Raw genomic sequence first — 15,604 nt, forward strand, 5'->3', positions numbered from 1 at the left:
CAATCATGAGTTATAATGCAAATTCATTTAATTTAATTTAATTCTTTCCAATGGCGTTGATACTGGTAATTCTCAGATTATATGTTTTTATGAATTTCACACAATGACATATTCAAATGAAATTGAGAAATATATATTTTGCATCTTAGTTTTGTTAGGTTGGATGTGTAATTTTAAATTTCAAAGAGTTTTCTAAATTTTTTAATGAATAAGAAAGGGTAAATGCAGTAATAATGTGGTAACATTCAAAACTTAAAAAAAAAAATTCACATTGACTCATTAATGAGAAGTTGCTGATCAGATGGTTTTAGTTGAAAAATAATAAGTTATGACTGTTTTATAAAATAACAATTTTTCTGGTCCAGAATAAGAAAATAGCATATAGATTTTGAATGCATTATGAGGGTTAAATAGTTAAACGTTGTGTTGACATATTGTGTTACACTGACCTCTGCTGGTGTGTGTGTGTGTGTGTGTTTCTCCTGCAGGATCAGTATAAGTTCTGCTATGAGGTGGCACTGGAATACTTGAATTCTGGGTAATGTGAGCGTAAGCTGCTCTGATGTCTCACCTTCCCCGGACACTGAAACACACGACGGCTGAAACTGGAGCAGAAACACACGAGCCGAACCGAACCGATGTTTCCCTGCACTCGCCTCACGATTATCTCCATCCGCTCGTGTCTTCTGTTCCTCAACACGTTTCTTGCCGTCGTCTCCTCATCAGACGAGTGTCTTCATGTTTGTGTGGAATGCACATCACGTGGATGTTGATTTTATCATTGTTTTTATGAACTCCAGGCGTCTGGCATGTACAGTCGATCATGCGTGGCATTAAAGCGCTCATATTAACGCGTGTTTCTGCCCTCTCTGTGGTTGTGTTTGTGTGGAACGATGGAAAAACTGCTGAAACGTCCCGTCCCAAGATCCAAAGCTTGTGTTCGTGATCATTTCTTTTGTTTATACTGTAAATAGATGAAGTTCACCAGATAATTTATTCATTGACAGATTTTTGTGAAGCACACTGAGTGACAATCATGTTTTAATTTGGTCATTATTATCATACGGACTCCACATATAATAGTGACCAGATTGTATTGTTAACTTTTTATTTATCTGGTATGAAAACAAAAAACAAAATCAAACCTATAAATGCATATCTATATCTGCCAAACCCGTCGTCTGTGTGTTTTTTGTGCAAAGAAAAGCCAAATAGCATTGGACCTGTTGCTGCAGTATGTACTGTAGTATTATATACTTTAGTATGTACCATATACTGGGCACACAGTGAATTTTCTTATGCATTTAATATCCATTCACCTATTACATCTGTTAGATACCGTATTCCACAATGCAACAGTGTGATTTTAATATTATTAAAGTTTTACTTAAAGGGGTCATATGATGCGATTTCAAGTTTTGCTTACTCTTTGGAGTGTTACAAGCTGATTGTGCATAGATACGATCCCTGAAGTTGCAAAGACTAAAGTCTCAAAACCAAAGAGATATTCTTTATCAAAGTTAAGACTCTGCCACGCCCCCCTAAAACGGCTCGTTCTAACACGCCCCCACATATCTACCTCACTATGTGGAAATATTAGCACAATGCGGCCCAAATGTGCACGCAAAGAAAGAAAGCATGGTTTCAGTAACCGCAGTTAGTGTAGAAGCAGCATTTGCATAATGCGCCCAAATGTGCATGCAAAGAAAGAAGGCGTGGTTTCAGTAACCGCAGTTAGTGTTGATGCAGCCATGTCAGGGAGACGCTGTGTGTTTCTAGGCGAAAGCAAAAGCACTTTATTTGGTCTTTCCGAAAGTAGATGCATTTAGGAATCTTTAAGATTACTTACAACAGAACAGCAATGCATTTTATGGACGACCGTTTCGTGAACCTAGCAGAGGAGGTAGTTCTGACTTTGCTATGACAATCTGGCGCTTCTGAATCAGCTGCTGTTTTGTTATTAGTTTAAGTATTTGCTATTGACTGTTCAAATGCGGAGTTTTGCGCATTGTGTGTGTGTGTGTGTGTGCGCGTGCGCGTGTGTGAGAGAGAGAGCGAGAGAGAGAGCGCGAGGGAGAGGGAGAGAGAGAGAGAGAGAAAGAGAGCGCGCGGGAGAGAGAGAGGGGGAGGGGGGAACAGGGTCACATCACAGTGGAGGCAGCTGTCTTAACCGTGGCTTGTGTACTGCAAACACATATTCATTGAGAGAGGCGGGGCATAGAGGACCTACAATAATGTACAGTATTTGAAAAATAATGTGTTTTTTGAACATTAAAGCATGTCAACATATTCTGTTACACCAAATACACAAAATAATGATCTTTAAAAAAGCATCATATGACCCCTTTAATAATATGAGTTTTTTAGTTTATATATTTTCCATTTTCATTTTAGGTAAAGTTTTCGTAATTTTTTTTTAGTTTAGTGTGTGGGTGGTAGTGCGGGCGAGGGCTCCCTCTGCTGGCTTGGTGTTACATTTAGTTGTTTTGTTAAATAGTTAACTATAAACTAATAAACAGCATTTTCCTTAAAGCTTAATTTATGTAAAATAAACGTCAGCTGAACAAAATAAAACATTTAAAAAATTACCTAAAATGTAAAAAGAAATTAATTCAAAAATTAATAAATCAGAAATGTTATCTGAAATAATATATGCTTAAGTAGTAAAATTACTAAAACTAAAATAAACATTTTTATCTTTTATTATAAATATATTTTTTTAATGTAGTAAATAACTAAAACCTAAACTAAAATTAGCATAAAATATAAAAATTAAAACTAATTAAAAATATTAATAAATAGTGTAACAGTATACTTGGGGCTAATATTTAGAGCTAAATTTAAGTTTTATTTGAATTGCATATAAAATTTCTGACAGATGCAGCACATTAAGTTTATTAGTTTATGTTAAAACTCCAAATGGATGGAAATTTTATATGAAATTTTAATTTTTTTGAGTTTGCATCAGTGATAATGAAATTGGAAGATTATCACAGAATCACATTTCTGTTCCTCACACAAAACTCTAAAATTGAGTCAGTTTTCACAAAAGATTCAGTGCAGCTTTTGTGAAAAATGTATTTGTCAGTGCAGCTTCTGATCAGGCAATGTTTTATTGAAGAGGTAAGCTAGGTAACATAATTTATATTATGTTGAAATATAAATGATGTTATAAACTATCCCCTTTAAAATATAATGAAGCTGCAGTCTGATTTTTTTTTTTTTGTCCTTCACCCAAACCAGGAAATGACACAAATGATGAATTATACAGTAAATGATTATGAATCTAAAATTCTAAATCTTTGAACAGTATGGAATATTATTAGGCCTTCTTATGTTATGAGCTCAAATATGTATTTAAGCAATAATCCAGGAGGTAACAGGTAGCATTCTGGCAAGGTTCTCTCAAAGTTATGAACTAACGTTCTTCCAGTAACGATAGAATGTTTGTTCAGAGGGATCTTTAATAAAGTTCTCAAAACGTTAGAACATTTTTTTTTATTATACGACTATTATTTATTATTTACTATTATTATTTTATTAGACGCTTCAGAAGATTGTGGAAGGCCTGGAAGAAAACCTTCGTAACATCAACAAAAAGATAGAGGATTCTGAGAAGAAGATTGATGAGAAACATGTTTTTTTTACTCTCATAGATTTTGTTACCATTGCCATGCATTATGGTGCTCTATTGAGATGAGAACCAGGCCAAAAAAAATTATGTGCACCCCTGCACATAGAGCATCGTAACAGACCAAATTAATAGAGCACAAATCGCCTACTCCAGTGGTGTAAAAGACCACTAGATGGCGTGATTGAAGAATCAGAGTTGTATTGCAGTGAGCCATGTAGAAATATAAATGAACGATGCATGGTTCTGCTCTAAGCATGTAAGTTACAAGTTTGTGAAAGGACTTCCAGTGCCAGGTAAACGTAAAGCATATTATGAATTTACTTAAGATTCACAAATACCAAAACAACGTGTCTACACCAGACGCAAGCGGCGCGACATGACAAAAGCAAATAGAACCCAGTGATGTTCTCTGCTGTGGATGCGGCGCGATGCGACACGACAAATCCATGACAGTAAACTGATGCCCCGTTCTATTTCTGACGAACTCCAGCGCTCTGACACAAAGGACCATTTCAAATATTTATAAGAGAATCGTGAAAAAATATTTTCCTCAAAAATATTAAGCAGCACAACTGTTTTCAACATTGATAATAATCATAAATGTTTCTCGAGCAGCAAATCAGCATATTAGAATGATTTCTGAAGATTTCTGAAGACCATTTAAATTGACAATATTTTACAATATTACAGTGTTTACTGTATTTTTAATAAATAAATGTAGCCTTGGTGAGCGTAAGAGACTTTCCAAAAAAACTTTCCCGGCAGAAAAAGTTTGGGAACCACTGGCCTACTCAAAACACAAACAGTGGAAAAACAATGGCACAATAAAAAGAGAGTTTTCAGGTTTATGTCCAATCCCTCACTTTTTCTAGTTATAGAAGTTTAAAATATTTTGTAATTGTTTTTCTCATATCGCAATATAATATTGATATTGCCTGGACAGTGTAAAATATCATGATATGAATTTTAGCTCATATCGCCCAGCCCTAACACACACACACACACTTTTTAAAATTGTGACTGTATATAAAGGAAGGCAAAGTGACGACGGAGGAAAACAAAAAGGGAAGCTGTATATGAAGCTTTTGAATCTCACACACCTCTTTTAGTTATACACATTTTTTATAAGTGTCTGATTCTACTTGTATCACATCTTCTGTCATATTTGTTTTAAGAGACTTTGCAGCTGGAGGCTTGTAGCATACACTCATTTTTAAAAAGACATGGCTGACTGCAAAGGTGAGACATTTTCCATTTCAAACTCATTCATTTAACCTAAAATAGCAGTTCTGTGCATACATTTCATGTGACAAACAGGGGAGGTAAAGTAAAAATGTTTTAAGTGCTGAAAGAAAAAGCACATTCATGCACAGGTAAAGCAGTTAAAGAAGAAGATGAGCAAGAAACCGTGAGAGGAATCGAGACTCAACAGGCTGGTATACATAACCAACCATACACCCATATCACAACCCCACTTCACCCACTTGAACTCAGATGGTTGTTAGCCATCAGTAAAGTTTGGTTTGGTGTTTCAGAGCTTGTCATCAGTGATTCCACATGGAGTCTGGAGTTCACTCAGAACCTTCTTCCGTCTGCGGAGCGAGCGGATCTTCCCTATCATCTGTCTTACCTGCATCTGGGAAGTTTCCCAGAGCTGGAGCATCTGATCAGAGAACGAGCTCTTGAAACACAACAGCTGTTCAGATCCTCTGAGGCCATTCTGCTGAAGGTAAACCAAAAACTTCAAGTTTCAAGTTTCATTTTATTGTCATTCCGCTGTGTACATACACAAAGAAACAAAATACAATTCCTCGTCAGCATATTGAAGTGCATTAAAAGATGCACTTCATAAATCCGTGATCACGGATATTGTCCTTACCACAGAGGATTTTTTTTTAAAAATATTCCCAGCCGGCACATGACCTACCTTCAACGTTGAAATATGGTTGAAATAATGACTGTTGTTGTTTTAACGTTGAAACAACATTGAAAAATGTTTAATGCTAAATGGTTGAAAAAGGTTAACAAAAACACTTGTAAATCAATGTTAATTTTTTTTTACAAGATCTGTATGTTGAATCAACTTAATGTCTTCAGCAGCATACAAAAGACATTTCTGCCTTTTAAATTATTATTATTACATTTTTTAAGATCATTATTATTATTATTTTATTAGCATTTTACAGTATTTTGATCATGACCTATTCTAAAATCTAAAGGTATATGTTAAATATTACCATCATTAACTACAATTAAAACTAAATACATTTCGCTGCGTTACCATGCTGAAACAATTCCTGTTGGTTGTTTTACCTTATTGCTTTGATCAAGATTGGTTACCCTTACCAAAAAGTAGTATACTTCAAGTTTATTTTATTAAGTATACTTAAGTAAAGTTCAAGTATATATTTAAGTATACTTTATGTAGCAAGTATACAAATATCAGTGTACTAGTAGTATACTTGTAAGTGTACTATTTCAATACTCCTTGGGACTAAATTGGCCCACTTTCTAATATATAAAAGTATACTTTTAAGTATAACAGTAGTAAACTTTAAGTACACAACTAGTTTACATCAATATTTTTAGCTTGTACTGCAACTATACTAAAAGTGAACTTATAGGTATACTGATAGTTTACTAATTAAATACTGCATTTTAGTACACTTTGAAGTATAGTCTAAGTAAACTACTAGTTTAGTAGTTCTATACTGCAAGTATACTCGTAAGTTTTCTTTAAGTGAACTTTACATCATACTTTAAGTATACTACTATGTCCCTATTTAGGTATTAATTTGTATATATTTTGTTACATGAATATCTGAACATACAAAACATCAAAAGAACAGGGTATCTGCTTGTAAAAAAAATTTGTTATTCTAGCTTCATGCATTCTTTTTTTAAACACTTGAATGTAGATAAGTTTCATAAATAAAAAATAAACAAATAAACAACATTTTGAACAAAAAGCTAAAAAAAATACTATGAATTGGATTCAGAATGATAATCAAAACGTAGATAAAGTCGATCAACACCCCAAAGCTTGACAGTCATTATTACCTCTTCATTGGTCGACATTACATCAACTTTACACAGTTTTGATGCTGTTTTATGTCTGATGATCGTGTTAGAATACATGTGGAAGCATCTGTTGTTTCGGTTTCTTCTTCACTTGTGTTTTTTGGAAATTCTGTACAGAAGATGTGTACTAGCGCCCCCTACAGTATAACAATGAAAACACGGATTCTAGGAGCACAAATATAGCTAAAATATATTTAGTATAAGTCAAGTATACTTAAATGTCATTTTAAGTATATTTCTGAGAAGTACATAAAGCCCATTTCTGAGAAGTACATAAAAAGTAGACTAAAAGTATACTTTCCTATTTTTAGTTTAAAAGAAGTATACTAATAGCACACTTGACTAAACTTCTTTTTCGTAAGGGCTGCCAGCACACAGAGGAAGTTACGTCAGAATTCCCGTTTCTGTTGACTGAGTGGGCACGACTGTCTGCATACGGTGTATTAACTGCAGAAAACACACCTGGAGAGGCAGATTGTCCATCCACACCCTGGAACGGCCGGCCACCGAACACACAATGCTAATTGGCTATTAGTAGCTCGCAATAAAGCGGTTTTCTCATAAAAGCCTGAGGACCGGGAGCTGTGTGGATGTGTTTATGGGTTACGGGTGTGTATGAACTGAACTCTACCTCGTTGTAAATGGAAGTACAGCAGACGTTTGTTATACTGGCAGTCGTGGGTCGCTCCAGAAGGAGCTGTGGAGGTTGGAGGGGTGAATGAAAACAGCGAGTGTCAGTCAAGCGCTGTGTTGTGGGTCAGTGGCTCTTCAGCCGCTCATGTCTGTGTCAGTGAAGGAGTACGGCTCTACAGCGGCCTTCATGGCCTTTCTACAGCTTCTCTTCCTCTGTCTGTCTCATATACTTCTCTGAGGGTTTATTTTGAGGAGCGTGTGACGCATATAGAGGCTCGAAGTCATTTTTCTCTGTCAACATCACGGCCTCCGTCTCGTACTTGCTGACAAGCTAAAAAATCTGGAATTTTTAAAAAAAAATAATCTATAAGTTCACAAAGAGCTTAAAAGTTTTTTTATATGTAATTTATATTGTTTGTAAATTAAAAGTTGTATAGTAATTGTCAAAATATAATTGCTTGTGTAACGCATTAAGGATATATAAATATTCATGTTAATCTATATAATATATTTATATGAAATAAATATAAATATTAGCAAAAGCTCTGCATTTTGTCTTTAAAGTGCTTTCAAGGTGATGTGCTTTAATTTGGAGCAAGAGATACAGCAGTAGTAGCTTTTATTAATATCATATACAGTGGGTACGGAAAGTATTCAGACCCCCTTAAATTTTTCACTCTTTGTTATATTGCAGCCATTTGCTAAAATCATTTAAGTTAATTTTTTTTCCTCATTAATGTACACACAGCACCCCATATTGACAGAAAAACACAGAATTGTTGACATTTTTGCAGATTAATTAAAAAAGAAAAACTGAAATATCACACGGTCCTAAGTATTCAGACCCTTTGCAGTGACACTCATATATTTAACTCAGGTACTGTCCATTTCTTCTGATCATCCTTCAGATGGTTCTACACCTTCATTTGAGTCAAGCTGTGTTTGATTATACTGATTGGACCTGATTAGGAAAGCCACACACCTGTCTATATAAGACCATACAGCTCACAGTGCATGTCAGAGCAAATGAGAATCATGAGGTCAAAGGAACTGCCTGAAGAGCTCAGAGACAGAATTGTGGCAAGGCACAGATCTGGCCAAGGTTACAAAAAAATTTCTGCTGCACTTAAGGTTCCTAAGAGCACAGTGGCCTCCATAATACTTAAATGGAAGACGTTTGGGACGACCAGAACCCTTCCTAAAAACATGACTTAACAACAGAATTAATCTGTTTATCGAACTTGAGACCTGAATCAAACAACACGCCTAGATTTTTCACACATGGGGAGACATAAGAGCTTAAGTCGCCAAGGACAAGATCACCTAAGTCATAAAAATCACTTGGACCAAACAGTACTACTTCGGTTTTATTCTCGTTTAAGGCCAGACAATTGTGGGTAAGCCATAATTTTGCTTCCTGTAAACACGCCAGCAGGACCTCTATGGAGCTTGAATCATTATGTTTAAGGGGCAGGTATAATTGGGTGTCATCAGCGTATAAGTCCAAAGATGCTCCATATTTTAAAAAGATGGAGCCCAATGGCAGCAGTTGTAAAGATAACAATGTTGGAGCGAGAATAGATCCCTGTGGAACACCACAGGAGAGATGTGCTGCTGAGGAAGTGTTTTCCAATGCATACAGAAAACTTCCTGTTAGTTAAAAAGGGCTGAAACCAATTTAGAACGGTGCCCTGAATGCCTACAAGATTTTCCAGTCGGGAAATAAGAATTGTATGATCAACCATATCGAAAGCTGAGCTAAGATCTAAAAGGACCAAAGCAACAGCACTCCCATTATCTGTAGCCAGCATAATGTCATTAGTAACTATATAAATAGCATCTAACTACTATTATTGCAAAGAAAATACTGCTATTTTTACGTAGTGTAAATAGCATCTATCGCTATTTGCACTTAGTGCAAATAGCCACTGCCTTCAGTAATAGTTGTAACACCACAATTGTAGAAGGGGAGGATAAATCATCTCCAACTGACAATACAAATGTCCTATTTGACAAATAAGTACCAAAGCAGTTCAACTCCCTCCCTGAAACTCCCACCCATCTATTTAATGTATCAATTAAAACTGAATAATCAACTATATAAAAGGTTGCAGTCAAATCTAACAAGATTAAAACAGAACACTCTCCAGCATCGTCTGCCATCAATAAATCATTTGTCATTCTTAAAAGTGCCATTTCTGTATGGTTTTCTCTGACACCTGACTGATATTTCTAAAAAATATATTATTTTAATTCACAACCTCCAACAGTTGCTTAACTATTGTTTTCACTATTATTTTTTAAATAAAATGTAAATAAAATATTGTTCTATAAGCAACCACAGGATCTATGGACTACTGTTATGTTACTGTTATGGTGATTTAATGGTACTACTGTTAAAGGGTCACTGAGAATTGTGAGGACTTAATACAATAAATGTCTAACTTTGTGGATAAATGCTGTTTTCTCTTAGTGTGTCAGCACGAGTCACAACCTGGTTTCCTCCCTGTTCCCAAAGCTGAAGTCGGCGGTTGAAATGAATAAACCCACTTTGGCTGTGAGATATATGGAGAAAGCCAGATCATGGATTGATGACACCATTAGAGCCATGGATGACATGGTGAAGAGGTGAAAACTTTATCAATATCTAGGGAAGTTTATTTTTTCAGAGCAAAAATAATTTTCTTTATTAGGATAAAGAAAATGCATTGTCTTAAAAACAAAACAAAATGAAGTTTTAAAAGGTTTTAAACCTCAGAATATACAAGTGCATCTGAAAAAAATTTAATATCGTGAAAAAGTTATTTTTTTTGTAACATTTCAAAAAGTGAAACTTTCATATATTCTAGATTCATTACATGTAAAGTAAAACATTTCAAAAGTGTTTTTTTTGTTTGTTTTAATTTTGATTATTAGAGTTTACAGTTCATGAAAGTCAGAAATCCAGTATCTCAGAATATTAGAATATTTACATTTGAGTGTCATTAAATGACTATCCCTACAGTATAAATTCCAGGTATCTCTTGTTCTTTGAAACCACAATAATGGCAAAGCCGATTCAAACACTTGGGAGAGAGCTTCACAAAGAGTGGACTGAAGCTGGAGTCAGTGCATCAAGAGTCACCACGCTCAGACGTCTTCAGGAAAAGGGCTACCAAGCCACTTCTCAAACAGAAACAACGTCAGAGGCACCTTACCTAAGGAGAAAAATAACTGGACTGTTGCTCAGTGCTCCAAAGTACTCTTTTCAGATAAAAGTACATTTTGCATTTCATTTGGAAATCAAGGTCTGGAGTCTGGAGGAAGACTGGAGAGGCACAGAATCCAAGCTGCTTGAAGTCTGTAGTAGACATGAAATAGTTAATGTGTTTTGCTTATGTCACGTGTTTGTGGTGGAGGGTCATGGGGTTACGCAAGAATGGGAATATCAATCAACTGTTAGAGATGCCAGGGAGAGGGGTGTGCAGGGGCGATGTATTCATTGTTGACCAATGCAATACAACATTATACAACAAAAATTTGATATCATCAGTCTGTGCAATAAAGAAGAACAACAAAGAGAATTTTTGCCTCACCGATATTTTATTGTTGTTGCGTTGCAAATGCATTGAGTTCCTGTTTTAGCCTCTCAGTGGCGTTTGGTAACTACAGAGTAGCCGCTACAAAGTCCAGTGTGAAGTTTCTGAAGTCAGAGATGATTTGTGGAGCCGTGACGTCTGCTGGTGTTGCTCCATTGTGTTTTATCAAGTCCAAAGTCAATGCAGCCGTCTAGCAGGAGGTTTTGGAGCACTTTATGCTTCCATCTGCTCACAAGCTTTTTGGAGATGATTTCCTTTTCCAGCAGGACTTTAGCACCTGCCCACAGTGAAAAAAACACTTCCAAGTGGTTTGCTGACCATGATATTACTGTGCTTGATTGGCCAGCCAACATGCCTGACCTGAACCCCATATGGAGTCTATGGGATATTTCCAAGAGGAAGATGAGAAACAGTCGATCCAACAATACAGACGAGCTGAAGCTCAATAGTGCCTCAGCAATGCCACAGGCGAATCGCTTCCATGCCACACCTCACGGATGCTGTCATTTGTGCTAAAGGAGCCCCGACCAAGTATTGAGTGCATAAATGAACATACTTTAATGAACTTGAACTTTTGTGTTTTGCAAATCCTTTTTTTTTTTTTGATCTTAGGAAATATTCTAATATTTTGAGATACTGGATTTTTGACTTTCATGAGCTGTAAGCTCTAATAATCAAAATTAAAACAAAAAAAACTTTTGAAATGTTTTACTTTACATGTAATGAATCTAGAATATATGAAAGTTTCTTTCATACAACTTTTTCACGATATTCTAATTGTTTGAGATGCACCTGTATGTGGTAATAAATCATGCAGTTGTACACCTGCCAGTCTATTCACTGCATTCAATCGTTTATCATTTATGCACCATATTCAGGTATGAACATCAAAACCGAAGTGTGGCGATGTGTACAAGTGATGTGTTTCAAGAACAAAAAGAGACAGAAAAACAACAAACTCAGCACTCTGAGGAGATGAAGAGTCTGGAGGAGGATGTAGCTAAGCTCGAAGAGGAGTTCAGAAAAAATGGCAAAAATTTAAAGGAAATGGAGAAAAAAATGGAAAAAAACTTGGAACTGCAGAATCATATTAAAACTGCAGTTTTTAGAAAAAGCTATGGTATGGCTATCCTGTCTGTCTTAGTGCCATTTGTTGGACCCCTTATTAAATCCATTTATGATACTATGACTACTCATGATGCTGTTGCTCAAACTCAAGCTCTCAACGTTGAACTGTCCCGTCTCACCTCTGAAAAGAGCAATTTGCAAAACAAACAGTGGGACATCGTAGTCAAACTGACTGATCTTCAGCTGCAGCTGGCCACTTCAAGAATACAGCTGGGTGAGAAACTTTCTCATGAACTTGTGTTGCAGCACTTGAAAGATTACAAACAGAATACATGTTGTGCTTTTTATAAGTTTATTAAATCAAGTATAAATAGTCTCAAGTCAATATCCACTTTGTTGTTTGTCCAGGTGTGATTCCTAGTCCCATCCTCCTGGAGGGCGTCCAGCAGTGTCTTTCTCGAATCCAACAAATTCTGGTTCAGCTTCGGAAGTTCTGTGAGAAAGTGCGTACTCTGCTGGACTCACTGAAAGACAAGACCTTTGTTAAAGAGGATCTCATTGAGGACCTGAAGGAGGAGTTTCTGACCTCCGTTGAAGCAACAGGAAAGGTAACTTAGACGATAAAATGGATTAGGCCTTTGATTATTATTAGGTAGCTCTAAGCAGTGAATGTGTTTTTAAAAATGTCTTAACTGCTTTAGGGTAAGATGAGGACATTGTACATCTCATAAGATCTGTACCTCTGAAACACTGCCTTGTTTGTGTCAAGATGCTGCAAAAGACATGTTTGTGCTTTTATTTTGTGTCTGGTTGACCATTTCTTATGGTTTCCTCTTATATTTAATCATTATAAAGCCTTAAACCTATTTTGTTAATTTGTTGAACAAACAGAACAAAGAATTAGTTGTGCCATCATACTCTCAATAAAACCACAAAGTTGTTATAAAGCATGAGTTAATAATATATGCAAAATACAAAAAGCAATTTTTATTATCATGATTTTTTGGTAACACTTTACTTAAAGCCTTTGTGTATAATTATATACATACATGTGTAATTATTCATAATGTGTGTTGTAATGCGTTATATCTTGTCGGAAATAATTATAACCAAACTTAAAATGCGTGGTTTAAAGCTGCAGTCCATAACTTTTTTTGGTTAAAAATGATCCGAAATCAATATTTGAGCAAGTACATAACCAGCCAGTGTTAAAAACTATCGCCTTACTTTAGCCAGATTCACAACGGTTAGCTTATAATCATGTTTTCTAATTTGAGTGGTACGGGTAGGTTTTCGCGGGGAATTCGAGCATGCCACTGCGTCATTACGTCACGTCTGTAAACGTAAAGAAGTTGTCCCGGCTACTAGGCTATCGCATGTGAGGATCCTGCAGGTGTGGATCGTTTATAGCCTTTTCTCACAGCAGCTGGAATAATTAAATTTATCATTCTGATGGCGGATTGTAATCCATAAAGGATTATGTGTTTATACAAACGTGGCAGACTTGTTACTTACTTGTTCTGATGACAATATCCGGTGAAAATTCTTATTTGGGTCATATTCCAAGACGTAGGCGAGAATTTGTGATTCCTAAGTACAGTAAATATCCACACCGGTGCGGTGACTGAGTGCCACACATACTTCTCAAAACATTAGATTCATCTGCGCTGGAGCCGTGTTTATGCGTTTAAACTCAGTGTGGGTCAACTTTTTGAAGTTGTGTGTGATGTTGTGTCATTTTGATTCCTTTATCTGGGTAAGCATAGTACTTATCTTTCTTCCTCTTTTTTTTTTTTTTGGTTTTAGAAATAAATGTTGTTGTTTTTTTTCATTTTGAGTTCATTCACACATGTACTTCCGATTTTTGTGTACATTCTCTAAATGCTGTTTTTGCTTTTCCGGCTTTGTGCAGCTTTTTCTGACCATTCAGGGCTTGGCCCCATATTGCTGCTTGCTGCTATATTTAATGCATTACTTTTATCATGCATTATACATAAAGGCTTTAGGTAAAGTGTTGCTGATTTTTTTCCCCATGGTAGACAATGTGAGATTAATTGGTGTGACAAAGTCCAAAATTGATGCAAAATGGTGAATGAATGAACAGGTGAGTGATTTTTATGTCAATGTTTTGTAGTGATTAATGGTGTGGCTTTAATCTTTCAGCACTGGCAGAGATTTGGTGAATGCTGTCAGAGAGCACAAGGTGTCTTCGGTATTCAGTCTAAGGATGCGTATAAGTTTCTGAAGACCAGTCCGTCTTCACTCTCAAAAGATGAATGGAAGGAGCAGTACGAGTCTGTCATGGAGAAGCTGAAGCAGATCAGCCCGCAGTATTCGTCCACAGCCGCCATCACTGAGTGACACACAGAGATCTGACGCTTCCTCTCAAACTTTAAATGCTCCTTATAACGTATGCGCATATTAATGCATACAGCTTCTCTTGTCATTTTTATAATGCTTTGTAATCTTTACAACTGCTATTCCTATTTCTCAACTGTGCTGTATCTCTGACTAAAATTGCTTTGCATTTCATTATGGTATGTCATGTAAGATCTTGTGGTCTGGTCACATGATGAATGCCAATGTCACACAATAAAGACAAAAAAAAAAAAAAACCTTCATTGTTGCCAAATCATTCAAGACATCCCCCCCCAATGTTTCAGTATACATCAGGGATCACCACAAAGGTCCGGTTTGGTTCCATCCAGACCAACAGTTGCAGCATTTCACTGTTTCTATAGTTTAAAGTAAGCAGTGCATCAAAACAACAGAGTCGTAGCCTACACAACACAGTGCTCAGGGCATTTATACCAAAGTCCCAAAGTCTGTTCACTCTGCGGCCATATTTGCAACACCTCCCGTTATTTCCAGTGTTGAGTAAGTTACTCTAAAAAAGTAATTCATTATTAGCTACAAATTATATCTTCAACAGTGTAATTAGATTACTGTACAAATTACTCTCTCCAAAAAGTATTGTATAACTTATTACTTTCTAAATCCCATATCAACCTCAACCATACAAGGATAGACATGAAACTGCTTTTAATTCTTTCAGATAAATAATATAAAATTGCACAAATGATTCTTGAACTGACCAAAATATATAAAAAGAGAAGGTTACTGTAACGGGGCGACAGAGACGTGAGACGTGTGGATCCATGTGCAAGCTTTATTATGAACAGAAGACAGAGACGTGGTCATAACAGGCAGGGTCAAAACAATGGCAAACAGGTATATGGCGGGCAAAACACAAGAATAGTCCTAGGGCTAGCGTAGGTCGACGATCGGCAGACAGAATCACAGGGGCGAGACTAGAGGGATAAATCCAGGGAGACAGGCAAAGATCAGAACCGAGGAAACCGACAAGGCAAGGCAAAACAAGGAAATACGGGAAGGAACTAGGAACAGGCTAAACAATACTCAGCAGAGAAAGGTGGTTAGAGTGGGTGTTATATAGTGAGTGAGGTGATAAGAAACAGCTGTGTGCAATGAGTGCAATCAGTGCAGTGTGCAAACCGTGCAATGAATGATGGGATATGTAGTCCGGGGTGCTATGCAACAGTTTGTGTTGTGCGAGAGTCAATGTAATGGAAAGGGTGACCTCTGGTGG

At 36.3% G+C, this 15,604-nt stretch overlaps 2 protein-coding genes across 2 annotated transcripts in view; both read left to right on the forward strand.

The window, feature by feature from the left end:
* LOC107744738 (protein tyrosine phosphatase receptor type M) overlaps positions 1-1,165 on the forward strand; it is a 182,087-nt gene extending 180,922 nt beyond the window's left edge. The window contains 1 exon segment of the mRNA XM_016558555.1: positions 489-1,165. Coding sequence (XP_016414041.1) covers positions 489-542 — 54 coding nt within the window. The 3' untranslated portion in view covers positions 543-1,165.
* A 3,692-nt stretch (positions 1,166-4,857) lies between these two features.
* LOC107744745 (uncharacterized) lies at positions 4,858-14,454 on the forward strand. Its single transcript, XM_016558559.1, has 6 exons — positions 4,858-4,873; positions 5,170-5,363; positions 9,822-9,976; positions 11,805-12,268; positions 12,403-12,602; positions 14,158-14,454. Exons 1-6 carry the CDS (start codon positions 4,858-4,860, stop codon positions 14,353-14,355), a joined length of 1,227 nt encoding a protein of 408 aa, XP_016414045.1. The 3' UTR covers positions 14,356-14,454.
* The last annotated feature ends 1,150 nt before the right edge of the window (positions 14,455-15,604 follow it).

This window comes from Sinocyclocheilus rhinocerous, unplaced genomic scaffold (genome assembly GCF_001515625.1).
Source record: "Sinocyclocheilus rhinocerous isolate Xijiao unplaced genomic scaffold, SAMN03320098_v1.1 scaffold1189, whole genome shotgun sequence".
Classification (NCBI taxonomy): Eukaryota; Metazoa; Chordata; class Actinopteri; order Cypriniformes; family Cyprinidae; genus Sinocyclocheilus; species Sinocyclocheilus rhinocerous.